The sequence below is a fragment of the Trachurus japonicus genome, chromosome 12 (genome assembly GCF_045865225.1).
Source record: "Trachurus japonicus isolate A0001 chromosome 12, Traja_1.0".
Taxonomy (NCBI): Eukaryota; Metazoa; Chordata; class Actinopteri; order Carangiformes; family Carangidae; genus Trachurus; species Trachurus japonicus.
In genome coordinates, this window is record NC_140918.1 from 21,247,117 (window position 1) to 21,269,578 (window position 22,462).

Sequence of the window (22,462 nt, forward strand, 5' to 3'; positions counted from 1 at the left end):
TCATTTTCACAAGACATTCACACAACTAAAAAAACAAAACAAAACATGAAAATAATGCTTTGAAACATATCAGAACCAAACTATAAGCTTATCACAAATTGTCCAGTACCCCTGTCGGGCCTCATGGACTCCCAAACTTTGTAACATGACCAAAAATGCTTGAGGGCTCCCCTGTGGACTTTCAGAGCCTTCTGTGAACACTTTTCCAGAACTCTAGCATCCTGCAGACTTGAGGGAATGACCCTCACTGTATAGCACTGAGATGTTGAGACTGAATCACAGGCCTGTACATGTTTGGAGTAAGTGGTGGTAGCATTTTACTCAGTTGTAATGAGAAACCCAAACCATAGCACCTGTGTGTTTTCCTCTCCAAATAGCATCCATTCAATTTAAACTGACCTCTGATTAAGTTGTAGTCACATTCCAAGGGCATTCAGTGGATGCTGAAATGCATTAAATGCATTACTTCATAGAGGTTCTTTACTGACTTGACCACTTTTTTTTAATCTTAGAAATGTAAAAAGATATATATAAAAGAGACATTAACATTATGAGCTACCATGTGCAGATAAGTAATAAAATCCACCAAATTTAATCCACTTCAAATACTGGCTGTAACATCACAACAAGCGGATAAAGTTCAAGGCAGTTGAATCATAAAGGAGGGCTGTGTACTGTAAGAAAAAATGGCATAGCTTGCAGTATCAAATGTGTAAAACCATCAAATATAAATCATTATTATTATTTCACAGTAAAGCATTATACTGCAGTCCCAATATAAAGCCAATGCATCAAAGTGTATGCTCTCACAGTAAAGTAACACACATACACACACACATTCATACTACAGTACATAGCAGTGGTTCAACCCATGCTGCTGTCCCCTCCCCAGCAGGCCACTGTGTTTATGTATTGATTAATATGGCTCCTACTGTAATATACTCCGGGGCACAGCACAGCAGGCTGCTCTTTGCTCATATTCTGCTGTGTGCACGTCTTTTATGTGCTCCTGTGTGTGTGTTTTTATATTTACACTGATTAATAGGTTGGTTGCAGTAATATACCCTAGGCACACACAGAACACTCATCATCAATGAAAAAACTTACCTGTGTGTGTATGTGTGTTGGTAGTTATGTGTGTTTTTTGCTGAACACTTCAGGGGTCAAAGCAGCTGTGTACTCATTAACCAAACACAATGTTGAGTCTATTGCCGTGGCAACAGTATCACAGGGCTTTCAGCAGGTCTTCAACATAATTACGGGGTTAGGGGATTAAAACAAAAACACCTTCTTAGTTTGCGTTTCCATGATTCCCAGTGGAATTGAGAGGGGGTTATGGATCTTTCTATCACCCTGAGTCACACACAGAATGGGGCAGAGCAATACAGAAGAAATCATTTTATTTTAATTCTTTCCATTCATTCTGCTTTCCATAGTTCCACATTCACATAAATTGGGTTGTATGTCAATGCTTTCCAGTGGAGAATTCAGACTAAAGCCTATAGCTAATACTGCATAAGGTACAGATGGGTGACAAATTAAAGGAAGATTTGAATAAATGAGTGCTTATATTTCATTCATTCTGTGCCAGGTATAAAAATGCTGAGCAGGCCCATTTGATTTGGATTTTTTATCCAGATGGCAAGTGGAAAAGATCTAAGTGACTTTGCAAGAGGTTTGTTGTGGCAGCGAAGGCCAGGAGCTCCAGTCTCAAAGGCAGCTCAACGAGTTAGAGTTTCAATAGGAACAGTGACTAATGTGACATCTATATTTAGATCTAAGATGCTTGTAATGGAAGACAGTGCACATTTGATGGCTGTGATGCATGTGCAATATGCAAGTGAATGGTTAGATGGTCTGCAGTGCATAAAACCCTCCTGAACCCTGTCCTTAGCACAAAAGTCATAGTGAGATTAGTCATTCCTCACCATATTCTCAACAAGTGGGTAAATGTGTGAGTGGTAAGACCGAATCAAGGGAACAAATGCTTCAATCCTACTTTGAGTGGATCTGTTGACACTGTTATGTTGTGGAGGAGCATTTTGCTGTCATGCTTTAGGTCCGCTTGTCCCCTTTGAGGGTACACTCACTGCATATCAAGCGATCATCTATTTCATATGATGAAACATTTGCATCCTGATGGGAGTGGTCTCCTCCAGGGTGAAGATGGCCCCATCAATAGGGCATCAGGTCACTGAATGGTTTGATGAGTATGGAAATGATGTGAATCATTTGCTACTCTTCACAATCACCGGATCACAACCCAATTGCCCGCCTACATGGGAGATTTCAGAGCAAACATCACCATCATCAAACACCAAATGGGGAAATCTTTTGGAGGACCAGTGTTCATCTCTTCCAAAAGAGACAGTCTTACTTTGACATGTTTAGTTCTGTACTGTTGCCTATTTCATTGTGTTTTTCAACTATATTTTTTAAATATCTTAATACTTACTTGTATACAGAAACTGCATTTCAGTGTGCAAACTTTTTTTGGTTACAACAATAAAGCTGAACTTTCAACAGTGTCACTTTGTGAAGACAGCATCTTTAGCAATGGCAATGACACTGGAGGCATATGGGAGGAAGCCTCTCAGTGGAAACACCATTGTTGGCTCCCTTTCACTGATAGAGTTTGTTTACTTGTTTATTTGCCTCAGTGGCAACTGAACCATTTGTATACTATATACTGTTAAGCGTGATGCAAAAGACCATGGCGAAAACAGAAGATTATTTCAAAATAGAATTGCTGGCGTTATTTTGTAAAATCCCAAATATGTGTCAGTGTGCAAACCACACACATCTCAAATGAAAATCCTTAGCCTTGGAGAATATGCAACAAATTGCTGAAAATTCATCCCAGAGTTCATTCCATCAGCATGAAAGGCCCATGTCTCTCTCCTGCATATTCCTTCCCTCCTCATTAGACTTGGACTAATTAATCTAAGTCTGAGAACTTCCCTTGAACATAGTTCAGTCATCTGAACATGTTACCGATTTGACTGTCCTTCATGGTTTAAAGGTGCTAAACCCTGCCATGCAGTAGCTGAGCCTCGCTTTTCTGTTCTGTACGGAGCCTGGCTGTATTAATTGTTAAACAGATGATTCAGAGAGAGAAGACAGGCGATGTGTGAAGGAAAGAGTGTTGGGAGAGGAGGCAGAGAGACAGAGAGAGGACGCTCGATACTGTTTGGTCAGCAGTTAACTCAGAATGATGTTGTTTTCAGCCAAGTAGTTCAGCTGATAATTGTCAGCCATCCAGATGGAAGCAGATGGTGGGAATGAGCCAGGACCAAAAAGGTCGGGATGCGACACAAGCACAGCAAATGGAACAGGGCAGCCACTTGGTCCTTTCAGTCCAAGTAACAAAGTCCTTGCTTACTAGCTCAGTGTACTGCCACTCCCTGCTCTTCTTTTCTTTGCCCTAAATGTTATATTTTCATATGAAACACCTATTTTTCACAAAAGCAGTCGTAACTACAAAATGTCAGCTCATTTCAGCCATGATGACATCCTCCATTCAGGTTAATTACATTCTAAATGAAGGGCGCTCATGCTGTATGACTTGCATATAAAAAGAGAGCGTTTATTGAGGTTAATGACTTTTTTGATTGTAGTCCAAAAGACCTGTCACCCTGTTAGCCAGTGCGGTGACCCACTAACCCTCTCTCCTACAAATTACATCCATAAAGAACCTATTTGAAATTGCAAATACATTTTGAAGAAAATGTAATTGCTGTGTCGATTCACTAGCAGGTTTTTTTCCAGTGCTCTGAGGGTTGGGCTCTTTAGAAATTATACAGACAAGGTGAATGTCTGGGAGTACAAAGGACACAACTTTCTCCCAGGGTTTGTGTCCTACATTAGCCATGACCACAACCTTTACCTTCACCACTAATAAGGCACAGACTAATCAGAACTACCTTTAGTGTCCTTCAAAGTGATATTAACCTGCACTTGCAATCATAATGCATCAGCTCAAATATCTGTTTGAACCTGTATCCGAGGAATAGTATTTCAAAGAATCTCCACTTCAAGAGCCAGAACCTCTTTAGATTTCACTTGCTCTCTCTCCGTCTCCTCTCTTCAATCTCTTATTCTTAATTTGATGCGGTCAGCTTTTTTACTCCTGTCTTTTCAACAAATCTGAAAAGACTCCTAACAAATATCTAAGTAACGCAATGATTCCACCGAAAAAAAAGAGTTGTTTTATCTCCTCATTCTCGCTCAACAAAGACGGAATTGTGTCTCAGTCAGTCTGCTATGCTGCATTTGTTTCCATTCCCTTAATCCAGTTCATTTTTTATATTTCCTTTGAGGTTTCACCTTGACAAATTGACTTACCAATTTTAACAGACTTTGATTTTAAGGCTGCACTAATCAATGGTTTTATAATAACAAAGGATGAAAGGAAGGAAAAGGAAAAAGAGGCCACAGGGAATCATCAACCAACTCTGCAGGTCCACTCAGCTCTGAAGGGTTTTGTAGCATATTAACAGGTGAAAAAGTCAGTGTTTTTTTTAACAACTTGCTGCACTGGTGAACAAATATCTAAAGAAAAACATTACGACTACAGCGACATAATATTATTGCACATACCTTCCATCATATTATGCATGCATTGGCCACGGATGCATGAGGGAGACAGAGGGATTGAAGCCCACATATTGGAGTATGTTTCACAATTCTTTTTAACGGGGAGCAGTTAAGAAGGAAATCCCATTAAAGTACTGACTGACTGCAGATACAGATTTTTTTCGCCCTAATACTCATTGCAGAACTTAAATAAAATAATAACCTTGGGTGATTCTTTAGAAGATGCATAGGATTTTTTTTCTTGCTCTATACAGCCGGAAACTCACTGTGAATTTAAATGCGCAATTCCACAGATAAGAGATCTCTAGCAGTAAAGCCTTCCAACCTCTTGCAACCTCAGCTCCCCTCACTCAAGTGTGTCTTCTTCACTCTCTCAACCATCACTTCCCTGCTTAACAAAAGAGCCATGTCTTGCTTCTTACAAATATCAATTATTCGTGTCCAAACACTTCCTAAGATTCCTGTGACTTGATGAGTTCTTTTTTTTTTTTTTCTCGGCTTTTTGCCTTTATTTGATAGTGATGACAGTAGAGATAGACAGGAAATGGGGAGGCAGAGAGAGGGGGAATGACACGCAGGAAAGGTCTGCCCGATGCGGGATTCGAACCGGGGACGCCTGCGGCGAGGACTGTAGCCTCTACATGGGGCGGCCGCTCTACCCACTGCGCCACGCACCGCCCCAGACTTGATGAGTTCTGATATGGTTATCAAAATTGTTTCATTACATTTCAAATAAGGATGAAAAAAAAGACATCAAAAAGTTTGATCGTCAGTGGGAAATGAAAATTGGTTCAAATGAAAAAGAAGTCCATCACTTACTGATAGTACAAACAATGTTCAACATTTTAATTGGTTCACTACTCATCTCTATGTTTCTGTCAGGTTGGGTGCAAAAACACATGGTCAATTTACTGAGCCCTGAGTGTGCTTTAGCCTCTTCTGTCATATGTAACAAAAATGACAGCCTTGTGCTTAAAATGGTTGGCGATTAGAACAATGTGGAACTATTCTGATCATCATTAAAACCACACCAATGGCTACAAACCATCTGTTTAAAAAATGAAAAGAAAGTATGAAACAACAAAATAAATGAAGTTAGAATTTAAATATATAATGAACCTAAAACACGTTAATTGGGATCTCTTTATTCATGCCCTCTGGAAATGGTTGGTGGAAAATCTAAATTCCTTCTCTTTTATAAGATAAAATATTTCATTAGTGGGGGAGACTGCAGGATTATGGCAGCAAAATGGACAGTACAAGGACAGAAAAACTGCAAAATTACAATTTTAAGTAGTTAAAGAAGATTAATGACATAATAATATAAGATGGCAAGTTACTAAATCATTGCATGAATTTTAGGTGTGTGTATTCCTAATGCTACTGATTGCAGTTTGTTGGTGATAGTGGCAGGGTGGAGAGGCATGGTTTTACACACTGTAATCCCCGCACTTGTATTACACTAGTATTTACACTTCTATTTTGTAGATGTGAGATTATTAGTAACTTCTTGGACAAACTAGAACTCTTCTTTTCCCACATGATTTTCCTTCCATCCAAGCTTTATTGTCAAGTGTTTTCTTAGAAAGGCCTCTGTTGTCTTACACTACCAATACTGTTACTACTGTCTTGCATCACTCTCTCATTCATGCTAGTGTAGGCTATATCTTGTTTTGAACAAACAGGTTTCACAGATCACGCTTTCTCTGGCAAACTTGGTAAATCAGTCTGTCTTCCAAATGATTTAAAATAGCACGCAGCGAACCAAAGTGAGTCTTAATGTGTCATGTTGGCTTCTTGTGATTTAGCAGTCACTCCGAGTGATTCCCACGGCTCAGGCAGTGTGATCTTTTGTTGTATCAATTATCCCTGAAGTCGCTCAAGGGGTTACTTTGATATATGGCACATTACATAACGACTCCCGAGCTGGTGATGTGCAGCTCCTGTTGCTTTCTGTGTGTATGTGTGTGTGTGTGTGTGTGTGTGTGTGTGTGTGTGTGTGTGTGTTAGTGTGATGTGTGTATTTGTGTGGGTATATTTCAAAGTAAAGTGAACACAGAGGGGAAGTGTGTGCTTCCACCTCAGCAGTGGTTTATCACTTTGTTTGTGACCCACACATATAACCAATGAAATCTGACATTATGAATGTATGTATAAGAGGTGAAATATTTCAGCATAGACACATGTTGGTATTACAGAGCCAATAAACAGCCATGCACACTGGTGTTTATGCTTATTTGTGTGTCCCTGACTGTAGAAGGTTGTAAAAGGTTTGAATACATGTGAATCTTACATCAGGCCAAAGGTTTGCTGAATTACAGTACGAGCTCAGGCCAAGCAATAATTCATAGCATAGAAAATTGATTACACTTTTGTGAGACGAATTTGAGTTGGGGCTTTCATGTGAAATAGGTATAGGAATGAATATGTAAAGAGCCAGAAAAAAGGACTGTGAAAAGTAAATAGTTCCATTCATACACGAGAAAGTAATTCAGGACATGTTTTTGAGATTCTGTGATTAAGTGTTGAAAGCTGCAGGGTCAGTTGAAGATGGAAGCCCCTAATGGAGGGAAGGTGTCGGACGAAATTCTTTAAACACAAATTGATGACAGTTCAGAAACCTTCACCTCAGTTTGGTTAAAAAAAAACAAGAAACGACCTAAATAAAGGAGCTAATTGTAGGTTTTTCTATTGCTACATACTCGTAGTGTTAGCCTTAACAGTTCTCTTTAAGGTTAGGGAAGGAGCACAATGAAAAGAAACTCAATGGTATTTTTGCAATTTTTTTTATTTTTATTTTTTACACATTATTCATATTATATGATGCTTTAAAATAAAGTGCTTTAATAGAGATCTCACTTGCTGTCTTTCCTTCAGCATCTTTCCCAGCATAAATCCACTTTATTCCTTTTCTATTTCCACTGGAAACTATTCACACCTCCAGTACAAGATTGACAATTGGTCCTTAGGCATTTTCATCTTTATTTTCATCATAAATCAAAGAGGTAGGAAAGGAAAAACTCAAGGGTAACAATATGACATTTGGGACTTAATAATAAGGGCCATAAATTAACACACACATGCGCACACACATTTCACTCAGATCTGTTATATATAGTATGTATTAACTGTTATAGAAGGAAAAAAGGTAGACAAAAGCATAAAATACACCAAGAAATAATTAAATTAAATCCCTATTAAAGCTGTTTTATTTAGGGACATTTAGGGAAGAGCAGCTTGAGCAAAGGACAAAGAACAACCCTGTTGATGATGCAAATTATTATCTTTCCTTGTGAACAGCCAACAGCAGGGACAGAAACTGTTCAGAATTAAGAGAAGGATGAATACAGCCAACACCAACTGAGTATCATCCAGAAGTTTGACCCTGACCCCATGACATCACTTTTTAACATGCTACACTAGCTGCTCATTTAGGCAAGGCAAGGCAGCGCAATTTTATTTGTATAGCCCGTTTTTACAAACAGTTTGTCTCAAAGTGTGGCACGGTGGCACAGTGGTTAGCACTGTTGCCTCACAGCAAGAAGGTCCTGGGTTCGAATCCCCGGCTGCCCAGGTCCTTTCTGTGTGGAGTTTGCATGTTCTCCCCGTGTCTGCGTGGGTTTCCTCCGGGTGCTCCGGTTTCCCCCACCACTAAAAACATGTCGGCTAGGTTAATCCTCCAGTCAGTGCCCCTGACCAAAGGCACTGGCTCATAATCTGGAGTTGGTCCCTGGGCGTCGGCATCGTCGTCATCGTTAGACCCTCACATCGACTGAGGAAAAACTCCATGGAAAACCCTTTTAACAGGGAAAAATCGGAGAAACCTCGGGGTGAGCAACAGAGGAGGGATCCCTCACCCAGGACGGACAGACGTGCAATAGATGTTGTTACAGACAAGACAGTTTACAGTTTATGTCACAGATTGTGCAAAATATGGAAATGGAAATGTTAGCAGGAGTTGATGAAGGCAGCCTCTGGTGGGGGGGGGGCAGGGAGAGCTGGCCAGCTCGATGGGAGGACTGGGTGGCAGACTGGTCCATGGGAAGGGAGGGGAGGCCGGTCTAACAGCAGGGGAGGGGGGGGTTGCAGGCGGCGGCTGGTGCAGAGAGATGGAGCTCCGGTGGATCTGCGGAAACACAGAGAGAGTGCGAGACACCAAGGCCAAACTACAAAGTACAACAGAAAATGACAGTTCAAAAATATACTGAGGAGAAGAGAGGAGGGGAGGGGAGGGGAGAGGAGAGGAGAGGATGGGAGAGGAGGGGAGGGGAAGGGAGGGTAGGGGAGAGGAGAGGAGAGGAGAGGAGAGGAGAGGAGAGGAGAGGAGAGGAGAGGAGAGGAGAGGAGAGGAGAGGAGAGGAGAGCAGAGGAGAGGAGAGGAGAGGAGAGGAGAGGAGAGGGGGATTTAGACTCATTTTCCAACAAAGTCCAATAGACTCCAAATGGTCTCAGATGTTTGCTGGTGTACACTTGGTGAGACTGCATTGTGATTTTGAAGATACACTGACCCTTCTGTATTAAACCACACCAGTTTCTTCCTCACATTAACCAAATGTTGTGAGCATCTAAACACAGTCACAGTCACTTAACCTCCGACCATCCATTACCTATAATGCTTATCCCTAAAGAGCTGCAGGGGAGGTTGGAGCCAATCCCAGCTGACATTAAGCAAGGGCAACGTGCATCAAGTCTGACATGTAGAGACAAACTCAGTCAATTCAGAGCTGCCACCGCCAAGTATTTGTTGCACTATTAGGCTAGTGACAAACTGTCAAAAAGGGCTTTAGTTTTTGAGATACCACTACCGGAGGTAGAACAAAACCTAACAATGTTTTTCCTCATCTCCAAGGTCTCCCATATATGAAATGGATTCTTAGATTAAAATATTTTACTGCAAACATTGTTAAATTGATACATATTGTCATACACCCCAAACTTAAAAAAGAACAAAAATACAGCCTGGCCGTATGGGAGTTAAGACACATAAACTCATGTAGATTAATAACACAAGCTCTGACAGCTTTGAAACTTGACATAATTGTGGCCAGGAAGTTCCTTTACCTATTAGAAAAAACTGGATGTGAATATCTTGATGTGTGTAACATATAGAGACCTATAAACACTTGCCTTAAATAAGCGGACATACAAAAAAATAATATCTATGCAGAATATTCTCATTTACTTTGTAGTTGCTCAGCCAGGGATTGTCAGAGAAACACATATGATGGGTTGTTTGAAAGATGGAGTTATGCAGAATCCAGTGATACCAAATATGTGAATATAGCATGTATAGTCAGCATAATACATCACCAAATGTATGAGGTGTCCCAAATGAAAGAAAGTGAAACATTAACATAATCAAGTCTCCACAGCCCATTATCAATGGTGACAAGAATGTTGACCAGTTCAGTCTTACTACAACCTAAGTAAGTAACTTTGGGTAAGCGCTACTCTTTTTTATAATACATCATATTTCATGATGACACTTTATATAGTTCATATGGAAACAAATATCCAGTAGAATCAGTTTAAATTGAAATAGAACACCTTAAATATATACACCCACTTGAATTTATTTTTGGTCAAGACATTACTGCATAATGGAAAATAATAGTGTTAGTGTTGTGTATTTCCCTAATAACGCACAGGACGCAGTGACTCTTACTGCACATGGCACCTTTACTCAGCTCGTGCAAAACCGGAACTTCACATACATATCCCAGCATTCCTTGGTACACTGATAACAACGGCACAATGGTCACACAGAATACAAAACTCAACATCTGATACATCACACCACACCCCCCCCCCCCCCTTTTTAAATGAAAGTACACTTTTGTTACACCATGACTTAAAATATCAGTGCCTTGTATTACCATACAAACTCATACAAATGTCTCTAAGTTAATTTAACAAACTCCCTTGTCTTGCTTTTTTTTTTCTTTTTTTAAAATTCTGTACCTTTTTAAGCTAGGCATAATAACAAAGCTATACTGAACTGAAAACAGTAGTTACATTATTATTATATTGACCAACTTAGTCCAAGTGTCAACCTGCTTGTAAAGAACAATCAATCTGCACATTAACGGTCATAGCGCTCAGGCAGCTTCCTTTCTCTGGCTGAGTGGCGCAGCATTGGAGATGCTGCTGGCACCTCTGCACTGTCCATATGCAGAAGATCAGCACCGGCTGACACGTTGTCTTGGAGCACACAATTGGCTGGGTGGACGTGTCAGTATTAGAGGTTGTACAGTCAGTATCCAAAATGAGTCCATCAGTTGTGACATGCAGAGACGTGCACATAACTATAGAGGGGCAGGGGCTCAACATCAGAAAAGGGCAGTATGTACAATTTTTTCGGGCCTTAATATCAAAATAAATAAATTAAAATAAATTACAGTTACTATTTAGTCGGTAGAGAGCCTGCACGCCTTCAGGACTGCAGTCAACACGCTGGACCAATTTCAGTCATGACTTGTAGGCTAAGGCTAATATGGTATTGGGTGCACATTAACATGGCTTGCAGAAAAAAAAAGTGCAAGTGCAAAATAGAAGTAAGCTAAGCCTACAGGTTACACACACAAAACCAAGAAATGACTACTGTGACTGCTACTGTGCATATTTCAGAACAGCAGCAATATTTACAACAGCAAAGTCACAATTACCAGTAACTCAATATCTGGAAACAAATTCAAATAGTCAGTGAAATCAAGCTGAGTGAGTGATTCCTCCTGTTGCTGTTGTTCACTACATTCAGGTGATGTTAGACAGAGGAGGGGGTGGGGCTTAACTCTTAACAAGCAGCTAAATAAACACAAATGGGCGCTTTTCTGAAATATGACTCATATGAAGCTCGTTGGCGACTTGTCAGAACCGACAAGGAAGTTATGTTGGTGGATTTAATAACTCACAAGATTCGACACAAGTCTCTCCACTGTCGCGTCTCATCTACTGTATGTGCGGCAGTGGGCACACACAAAGTTATCGACGAGGCAGCAGCTTCTACTTCTCTCTCTCTCTCTCTGGACGTGCATGTGAGGGAGCGCGCACCGCGGGGCAGCCCCGCCCCTCAGTTAGGGACAGAGCGGAGCAGCAGCGGACAACACACACACACCAATACACAATAACTTGTGTATTACAAGGAAATGCGTACGGTAGATAACCGTGGCATTTTTACAGCGCGGTTGTTTACATCCTCATGCACAACAGGAATGCATTTATTGAAAAAAAAAAAAAAAAAACATAAAAAAAGGGCACTTTTTAATACGAGGCAAAAAGGGCAGGGGCTCAAGCACCTTTTGGGCCCTATGTGTGCACGTGCCTGGTGACATGGGATCTCAACTGATCCCCATGTCTCCTGTATGTTATGTCTGTGTCTGTCTCTTGCACTTTGTAGGACACTGGTCCTGTTTGGTGCTCTATCATTCCAGGAATCCACTTCTCTCCCCCCCCTGCCGTATTTTGCAAAGAGAAAGATCTGCTCACTGCCCGCTGGTCATGATAGAACTTCTGCATGTACTGCTTTCTGCGAACTGTGACTGCAGTGTCAGAATGCATCAGGTCCTGCTGGGGCTCACTAAGTGTTTACTAACCTTATGGTGCGTTCCAGGCAGGCTTTTGAACTCGTAAATTACGACTTCAAGTCACCAGTTACGACTTTGTAGCGTTCCAGGCAAGTTACGAGTTACAGCTGGGAACCCGGAAGCAAGACGTAAACAAACATGGCGGAACGTATGCTGCTTTTTAATTTCAACCGGCAACGGTGCTCGCTGATTGCTCATTTGAGCGAAACGGAGGAGGAGAAGCGACGAATAAGGTAGCAGAAGCTGTTACACATTGAACTTACGTTATTTTAATTTTTTTTAATTTAATTTAATTTTTCTGAAGTGTTATTTTGTATTGATTAATGCACTGAAAACACTAACGCTAGAGCAGTTAACGTTATGTTACCAGGGTTACCGTTTATGTTAAAGATTGTATCAAGGATCTGAATCTAATGTTGATTACAGGATAGCTACAAGTACAGTTGTATGATATGAACTCTTGTAGATCATCATCTCAAAATGTTGCAAATCTTATTTTGTGTTGTTATTATTGGTTTTCTTTTTAACTCATCTGACTGTTGGTCTACTGTTATGAGTCTTTTATCCCATGAGCATCAAAAAGCAATAGCCTCCATACAGTTCAATAGCCAACAGTGAAGACCAACAATTAGCCTATATAATAACAATAATAATAATAATATAAATAAATGGCAGCTCCTAAAAGATGGATCACATTATGAAGACTATCTTTCTTTTCAGAAATGCAATTGCTCAATTTGTGCTGCCACAAACAACAACAATTTTGAAGACAGGGATAGAATGGGAGCTTCTGTTCCATATGGATGAACGGACATTTTACCGCCACCTCCGGGTCAGCCACTCCCAGTTCGACTACCTCATTGAGGTCCTGAGTCAGCAAGGTCTGAATGGGAATGATGGAGGTCTTGATATTCCCCTCAAGCAGAAGGTATGCATCTGTTCAGTTGGCATTTTAATCCAATAGCCATACCACAATGACGGCATCATAGGTACTGTATGTTACGATAGCTTTTACTCATCAATATGGGAAAGGAAAATTTTTAAGTTTTTACAACTGCAAGGTGCAGACCAAAGTGAAAAAAAATAGAGGTACACAGGGCAGACATAGCATTGTACAGGGTAACACAACTAGAAACATATCATATATTCACTCATTACCAATGTATTCACACACACTATAGGGCCAACATAGCAGCACCTGAAGAGGATGGGGCAAGGCAAGACAATTTTATTTGTATAGCCCATTTTTACAAATAGTTTGTCTAAAAGAGCTTTACATAAAATTATAAACAACATCCTCTGCAAATACGCATCAAAATCATAACTTTTACCAGGATCTTCAACTCACACTGTCCCAACCAAATAAATAAAAGAAATCTAACATCTACATACTTAAGAGCATTAATATGCACAGTATTAAACGATGATCCTACCTTTTGCACTAGTTCTGTGATAAGTAAGTAGTCTGTCTATCACTAAATACCACTAGACAAAAATGTATATCCCTGTAAGAAACTGTGCATTGTGCATTGCAGGTGCCATAGATGGATGCCACATAAAATTGCAGCGTCCACCTGTCAGAGGAGCGGACTACCTCAACAGGAAGGGATACTATTCAGTAGTCCTCCAGGGGATTGTGGATGGAAGAGGGAGGTTCCGGGACATCTTTGTAGGTGCACCAGGTAATTGTGTATTATATATATATATATGTGTGTGTGTGTGTGTGTGTGTGTGTGTGTGTGTGTGTGTGTGTGTGTGATTGTGTGTGTGTGATTGTGTGGATGTTTTTCTGGATTTTAATGCTGTGCGATACTTTGTTTTTTAATCTACAACACAGTTTACTTGTAATGAATTGTGGTTTACAAATAAAATTGGCATTGGCATTCTCATATTGATTCAGGCAGGGTACATGACTCGAGAATCCTGAGAAAATCCACCTTCTTCGCAAGATGGGGAGAAAAAATGGGGGAGTGAGTATTTTGTTGCATCTTGGAGAAGACTGATGCTGTGTATACAAGTATGTAATGTTCACTACCCCCCTGTATATGCTGGAATACAACATTTAGCTTAAACTCACATTTGTATTGGTCCACTCTCCTCTTCTTCTACTAGTTTTAGTTTATTTTGCACAATTACTTTACTTTATTGTTTTATTGTACGTGGACAGTCCCAATTAATCAACTGCATTAAATACAGTAAAAAGGGCAGCTTTAGCCAGCATGGCTAATATCCTGCTGTAGTCCCCGGCCAGATGACAATGGGCATCCTAAAAAAACAACAACAACAACAACAATATATTACAACACAATGATTAAAAAGAATCAATAGGGAAAGGATAGAGCAGGTAGGCATCAGTACAATCATGCAAAGACAGCACATAGAAACATACAAGAGCAGCACATGCAATATACCAGTAATCACACACAATAGGCTACATCAGCACATACTGTACTACACATTCTGGGATGCAGACAGACAGGGGTGCATGCAGACATCACATAGACAGATAAAACACAGACAGGCAGCATGATCATGACGCAAATAGCACAATATCTTAGTGGGTACAGGTGTAATTATGAGTGAGCCATGTTTTAAGTTTGGATGTAAAAGTACAGTATGTATGTATTTCTTTAATATGGGTGGGAAGTGAGTTCCAATTTTGTAATGCTTTAACAGAAAATGATAGCTGGCCAAATGTACTTTTCCTGAATGGGACTGTTAAGTCACCACGAGTGGCGCTTCTAGTGATCTGACTAGTGTTACTGCGTTGGTTTATGAATGAGTTCAATGGTGGAGGAGCTAAACCATGCAAGATTTTAAAGACCAGACAGATGTTCCTATATTTTATGATATCCTCCCAGCTCAGAAGCTTATGTTTGTGTAAGATGGTGCAATGATGTGAGCTGTTCGGTTTCTGGTCCAAAACTTTAAGGGTTTGCTTGTACAGCGTTTCCAAAGGCTTCAGTGTTGAGCTGTTGGTTTGTCCCCAGCTTGTGAGGCAGTATGTTATGTGCGACATGATCATGGCATTCACATATAATTTGGCAGCATTAAAGGTCATGGTATTTCAAATATATTTAAAATTTGCTAAACTAAACCTAATTCTTTGACTCACTTTTTTTATATGTGTTTTGAATGTTAAATTGGAATCAATAGTGATTCCCAGATATTTGACCTCTGACACAATATCAATATTATGACCCGATATAGTTATGTTCGGCACAATGTTGCACTGCCTTTTAGTAAAGAACATTCCCACTGTTTTATTTAGATTAAGTTGGAGGCAGGAGCAGTTTAACCACTTCGAGATCTGCTCTAACGCTGACGTAAGTTTAGCAGCTGCCAACTGCTTTGTTTTAGCATGCACATACATTACAGTGTCGTCCGCATATAACAAGGTTTCCACATCAGGACAGACTGATGGCAGGTCATTAATATATAAAGAAAACAGTAGTGGACCGAGGATTGACCCTTGTGGTACTCCAGTGTACAACTCAAGAGCTGGAGAGAGTTGGTTGTTAACAACAACATGTTGACATCTACCAGTCAGGTAAGATTCAAACCACCTAAGTGCTAATGGGGAAAAATTGAAGGAAGACAGTTTGCCCAGGAGCACCTTATGGTTGACTGTGTCGAAGGCTTTGCGCAGGTCTAAAAACACTGCCCCAACAACACCTCCTTTGTCAACCATAGCTCGGACCTTGTCTATGAAAAGGCAGTTGGCTGTTTCAGTGGAGTAGTTTGCCCTAAAACCGAACTGCATAGGATGAAGATTAAATTGACTGTTGTTCAAGAAGGAGACAAGCTGCTCAGATATCCACTTTTCAGCAACCTTGGATGCTACAGGTAGGATGCTAATTGGGCGATAATTGCTGATGTTCTGAGGGTCACCTGATTTAAAGATAGGAGAGACAATTGCAGTCTTCCAGGTGTTTGGAAATACTCCCTGCAATATTGATAAATTTACAATTTGTGAGATAGGACAGGCTAGATGGTCTTTTAAAGATTTGAGCATTGCTGAATCCATCCTGTATATATCTTTGGCCGTTGAAGTTTTAAGAGAGTTAATTATCGCCTTAGTTTTTAGTTCAGAGATGGGTTGAATACAAAAGGAGGCCTTACTGTTATCAGTTTTAACGATAGTTTCTGTTACTGAGGGAAAAGTTTGCGCGATCTCAGCCACAGAGTCAATGAAATAATTATTAAAAGCTGAGGCAATTTGTGCTGGATTTTGTGTTAGCTTATCATTTATTTTCAACTCTGATTGTTTCTTAGCCTTGTGGTTAATTCCCATTAGATTTTTTATTTGTTCCCAAATCAGTTTGGTATTACCTTTTGCCTCATTAATAATTGTTATAAAAAAGTTGGCTTTGGCATTTCTTATCGCTTTTGTAACTTTGTTGCGTAGCGAAGTGAACCTGTGCCTATCAGTGGTTGATTTTGTTTTCAGAGCTCTTTTCAGTGAGAGGTCTCTTTCTTTCATCAAATTAAATATATCATTATTTAGCCAGGGAAGTGTATTGTTCTTATTTTTTCCCTTGTTTCTGATTTTTCGAGTGAACTCATTGACTAAGTTGCCTAATTTGGTTGCAAACAATCTATAGTCATCTTCCACACTGTTCCCATTTAGAATATCCGCCCAATTAGTCTGTTGCACTGCTCTTTAGAAATGTACAAATTCTCTCTTCGGGATTCTGGGTTGTTCCATAGGTTTACAAGGACGAAGGAAACGCTTATTTGTAAGTTTCCTGGACATTAGTATTAAATTATGATCAGATAGACCAGTGATGAAATTAAAAGTTTTAACAACTCTCTCAGGCTTGTTGCTGAATATTAAATCTATCTGTGTCTGGGAGGACGTAGTTATTCTAGTTGGTCCTTCTATGAGTTGCATGAAATCTAGACCATCCATTATCTGTTTAAGGGCTTTTCTATTTGTCTTGTCAAGCCAGTTACAATTAAGATCCCCAAGTAGTATTAATTCTTTTTTAAAATCACATGCTTGGAGCAGTTTTTTGAATGTAGTGAAAAAATCATTATTAGCAGAAGGTGGACGATATATTACAATAAGCATGAAGGACATTTCAGGAGACAACATTACTTTCAGTCCAAGACATTCCAAGTCATGATTAAAAGGCCAACATATTTGTTGACATTTAAAATGATCTCTGATATAGATCATGACCCCACCCCCTCTACCATTAGATCGATCTTGTCTAAAGATTTTATAACCTGGCACCTGCAGAGCAGCTGATGGAGAGTTGCTGTGTAACCAAGTCTCTGACAGGCATAAGAAGTCTAGGTTAAGAGTTTTCAAGGAGATGGCGGACTTGATCAGCTTTAGGAGTGAGGCTGCGAATGTTAATATGTCCTCCAAAAACACCTTTGGGTTTACGTTGCTGATCCCAGATCACCAAGGATTGGTTAACAGTTTTGAAGAAATTTAGTTTGCGGTGTTTTTTCATAGCAGGATTAATGCCGGTTTTGCGCGCGTGACTTTTCCTACTGTCACAGTGACTTTGAACGCGGCACCCGACCTCCGGGTCATCTGGGTTGCGGAAGTCAGTCGGGTTGGAGACGTGTTGCGGCAGAACGAACGCTTTTCCCATGGCTACCGCGGCTTCCCCTCCGCCATGCGCGCCCACAGATAGTCGATCCCAGTCTCCAGCATCTCCGTCGCCCTCGCCAGCAGCCCCAAGCGCCCTCGGCCTCCGCTCCCCCGCTCCGACAGATCCACCTCCCAGCCGGCGCACCTCCACCAGCCCGTCCTCGGTCCCCGGACAACAGACGTGAGGCAGCAGATTAGGATGGTATGTGCATTCAATCACTGTGCATTCACTGTGATAACCACGTACCTGAGAGACAGGAATACCGCGTTTCTCGTCTTTGTGGAGGGTAGTATCTCCGGTGTTCGGGCCTGGGCACTGGTGTATATCTCCAGATAGCAGCAGGTACAGTGTGATGATGATAAGATTGTTGCTTTGCTGTTTACTTCGGACTACACTGTTGCGTTTTGTTGAGATCCACTCGTGTGGATCTCCCCCGGGTCGGGAGGCAAGACACAAAGTGGAGGAGGCGAAGGTTGAATCAAAGAAGTATTTAATCGCAGTCTGCAGAGAGCGGAGATCATACAGTAACAAAGACAGTGTTACCAGGAAGAGCTGAGCATGATCTGATCTGTGTATGTTTCTGTTCAGTCTGACACACTGTGGGTTTGGTCCCTCCCAGCGTGCAAGGCCTGTACTACTGTGATTGGTCTATTCGAGCTCTGACGTGTGCTGATGTGCAGGCCTATGGTCACATGATCTATGTGTAGTGAAATTCTGTGTGTAGCTATCTTAAGGTCATGGTGACTCTCAGTTCTGCTCTTTCTGATACATTCTGTTATGCACATGTCATTTTGTAACATAGCTATTATTATTCACAATCCCCCTTTTGATCTCTGAACAGAGATCACACAAACGAATAGAAAAACATCTCAAACAACCTCAAAACCAACACCACATATAAGGCACTCTGTGAAACTGAGCTGCAAGCAAAAAATCAACACTCATTCACTTTATTATTCCATTCAGATATATCACAGACCCCTTGGTAGAGCTGCACATGCTATCTGTGAGGGTGGCTAGCACCAACATAATTATCATGAACGAAATTTTTTTTTTTTTAAAGTATATTTTTTGGCTTTTCATGCCTTTATTTGATAGGACAGTTGAGAGTGTGACAGGAAATGGGAGGCAGAGATGGGGGGAATGACATGCAGGATAGGGCCGTCCGACGCGGGACTCGAACCGGGGCCGCCTGCAGCGAGGACTATAGCCTCAACACATGGGGCGGGTGCTCTACCAACTGAGCTAAACTCCGCCCCGTGTCCCCCTTTTTGAGTGGAGTGCAGTGATGTAGACCATTCGCATAAGGCAAATATCAGCGTAACTGTGGCTAATGAGAAAATACTGAGTCTCAACAGAGGTTTATATTTCCCATACAGTAACATTGTGGCAAGCTTTTAATACTTTCTGTGATCTGAGAATCTCTACAAGATCTCTGGTGGGTTTACCCCAGAGACAGCTTCAAACCTGCTGTTCAACACAATAAAGTGTATCACACAACTCTTTAGCAATATGCCTAGAACTTTTAAAAAATAGTAAGGTAAAATATGACAAGAAGATAAAATGTACCCATCAAGATGTAATGCTATAAGTATTATAATGTAGTTGTTCCTGTGGTGTACAGGTGGTGGAGACCCCAAGCAAAAACCAACATTACCACAAACCAACAGATGATGAAGAAGGTGAGCGGCATGTTCTCCTGGGCGCCTCGACGATCCTGGTTGGTGGTTTGGCACACCACTTGTTGGAGAGGAACGCTATTTCACTTCCTCCCTAGGGGTATTGGTTAGACTACCTCACCCTTTTGCCACCAGGGGATTATTCTGCCCCTTGTTGATCGGTGGACTTTGCTCCTTTGTTCTGCTCGCGCAGCGTTTCTTGGATTTCCCCCAGGGTTCTGGCGGGGGCTTCAGCTGTTGCACATTGGCTCCAGTGGAACCACGTGTCTCCTTTGCCGTTCAGCCGAACGGCGTGTGAGGTGCGCTCCTTTACCTGGAACGGACCTGTCCAGCGTGGCTCTGTCCACTTTCTCTTGGTCACTTTCAGCAGTACCCACTCGGAGTCGGGAGTTGTTGTTGTTTCTCCTCCAGTGTTTTCACCAACCTGCTTTGCGTATTCTGAAACAAGAGTCTGCAGAGCATGAAAGTACTGTTTTGGGGTTAGAGACTGATCATTCAAAGTTAACCCCACGAGCTTTGTTTGTAGCCCTGGAAACATTCTTCCAGTAGATAACTCGAATGGGGTGAACCTTGTACTCTGATTCACTGAGCTACGTACCGACATAAGTGCCAGTGGGAGTGCATCCAGCCAGTTCATCTTGGTCTGGGCACAGATTTTAGCTATTTTACTTTTAAGGGTCTGATTCATCCTTTCAACCTTTCCCTGAGACTGGGGATGATATACAGACCCAAATTTGTGTTTGAGTCCCAGTACCTCCTCCACCTTCTGTAGATCATGGTTTTTAAAGTGTGTGCCATTGTCAGACCTAATTCGTTCCGGAAAACCATGTCTTGGAATGTACTGATTAATGAGGAACTTTATCACCGTCTTACTGTCTTCCCTCCTTGTGGGAAGAACCTCTGGCCAACCTGTATATGCATCAACACATACTAACATATATCTACAACCTTGAACCGAGTTTACCATATCTGTGTAATCTATGATAATTTCTCTCCCTGCTTTTGTTTCCAGAGGGTAACATCCAGGGTGGGGTCTGACCGTTGGTCTGGCGTTGTACATCATACATTCAGGACAAGTATTTACATGATATTTACACATTTGCTTCATAAAAGGATGCCACCAATTTTCCAAATTTCTCACCATCTGTGCTGCTCCGACATGCCCCACCCCATGTGCTTCTTTTAGTGCTATTTCTCTGATTCCTGGCGGTAAAATGATCCTTCCATCAGGACCTCGCCACAAACCTTCTTTTTCTGTGCAACCCCTACTTTTCCACATAGATTTCTCTTGTGGTGAGGCTTTTCTTTGCTCAGTTTTTATATGTTCGATTTCAGCATGTTCATTTGTGTCTGTGTCAATGTCTTTCTCTGGACAGATCATCATCATATTATGTACATTAATACTTTCCTCTCTCCCCCTTTTTTCTGGAACAACACCCCGTTAACACAGTGTGGTGTTCCAGAAACATCAAGGTAGAAAGTGCTGGAGTAGTGGGGCATACGCGAGTACGTCAGCTGTCTACCGCGATAGGTGAATGAGAAGATGTCTCTGCAATCTTCAGCTAGAGGAAGACAGAAAAAGGCATTAGCCAGGTCAATGCAGGTGAACCACTGGTGCCGGGGGTCAAGATTGGTGAGAGCAACGTAGGGGTTTGGGACATGTGTCGTAGCGGTACGTAATGCACTATTAATGGAACGCAGGTCGTGAACCATCCGATATTTGCCGGTACCTTTCTTTTCCGTAGGTAAGATGGGTGTGTTCCATTGAGAATGTGAGTCAATCAACACCCCCTTTTTGTACAACCCCTCAATGGTGTCTGCAATACCGAGTTCGGCCTGTAATTTATGCGGATATTGAGGAAGCCAGATGGGATCCGTGGTGTTCAAAGAAAATGTGACAGGTGGGCAGTCTACCAAACCCACATCAGTGGGACCAGTGGCCCACAGAGAGTTTGGGAGAGAGTCCAACATGGCGGCGGAATCTGGGTGATCTGTCTTTTCGCGGCCGTGATGGCGGGAGATCTGAACATGTTCCATGAGTGCCTGATCTGTGCAAGAAACCTGTATTTTATATGTTTTAGCAGTAGAGGAATACATTATTTGTGGCGTCAGCTGTTTCCAATCCGTCTGTTGTTTTGCAGTTTTTACAATAGAACCTAATTCTTTAGCTTGGTGGTCAGGATGGAGAGCGAGGGAGACATGTGGTGCTGCCTCATCCTCCATCATGTACCATTGTAACTGTGCAGGTAGTAGGTTAACACTGGCTACTACACCTATGGGAGCAACATAGATGCTGTCTGTGGCTATACTCCAATCAGTACCCTCTATCTGACTGCTGAACTGTTCTTCATACCACTCTGTGTTTTGTCTATCATAAAACAATGTAACATGCGGAGGATCAGGGGGGGCCACGTAGGGGTGTAGCTGGGCTATCCAGGGCTTCCATTGTAGGTAGGCCGACAGGATCCCACCATGCTCTCGTGTTTCACTATGTAGTAAGCCCCAGTAGATGTCTGCCGCCATGTCCACTACTGGAGACATGAGATATTGTCCAGACAGAGCAGTGTTGGTGCTGTTGCAGTTCATCTGGGTACCATCAGGGAACGAGACAGTTAGACCATCAGGGGAGCATAGAATGTTAGCTCCCAGTCTGGTCAACAAATCTCGGCCCAGTAGGTTTGAAGGGACATTGGGAGAGACCACGGAGGGGTGCAGCACAGTCTGGTTCCCCAGCTGCGTGGTGAGAGGCTTGGTATATGGCAGAGTAGTAGGAACCCCAGAGAAACCCATGACTGTGATGACTTCAGATGAGAGCAAGTTCTTTTGTACAGTCTGTATAGTGGAGACAGTAGCACCTGTATCCACTAAAAATGGCAGCGTGTCGTGGTTGACCGCCACTGGCAACACTGGTTCTGCCGTTAAGTGTTGCTCAGGACTTCTCTGTGGGGTGTGTCACTCTTCGAATAGCTGGGGGAACTGCCCAGTAGCTCCCCCT

At 41.7% G+C, this 22,462-nt stretch overlaps 1 protein-coding gene across 1 annotated transcript; it reads right to left on the reverse strand.

Moving 5' to 3' along the window:
- Positions 1-19,405: 19,405 nt before the first annotated feature.
- On the reverse strand, positions 19,406-22,257 carry LOC146977528 (uncharacterized). Its single transcript, XM_085794326.1, has 3 exons — positions 21,789-22,257; positions 20,864-21,029; positions 19,406-20,513 (listed from the first exon to the last, which is right to left on the reverse strand). The coding sequence occupies exons 1-3, from the start codon at positions 22,255-22,257 to the stop codon at positions 19,607-19,609; spliced, it is 1,542 nt and encodes a 513-aa protein (XP_085650452.1). The 3' UTR covers positions 19,406-19,606.
- Between the last annotated feature and the right edge of the window lie 205 nt (positions 22,258-22,462).

Bases quoted from the DNA above. Each gene is read 5' to 3' on its own strand.
- LOC146977528 (XM_085794326.1), bottom strand. From the start codon at position 22,257: ATGGGTTTCTCTGGGGTTCCTACTACTCTGCCATATACCAAGCCTCTC. The intron at 21,030-21,788 runs GTACTGATTGGA...GTCTTCCTCTAG, and splicing joins GTTCAGCAGTCAGATAGAGG to CTGAAGATTGCAGAGACATC. The intron at 20,514-20,863 runs GTACATAATATG...GTACAACGCCAG, and splicing joins GGAGAGAGGAAAGTATTAAT to ACCAACGGTCAGACCCCACC.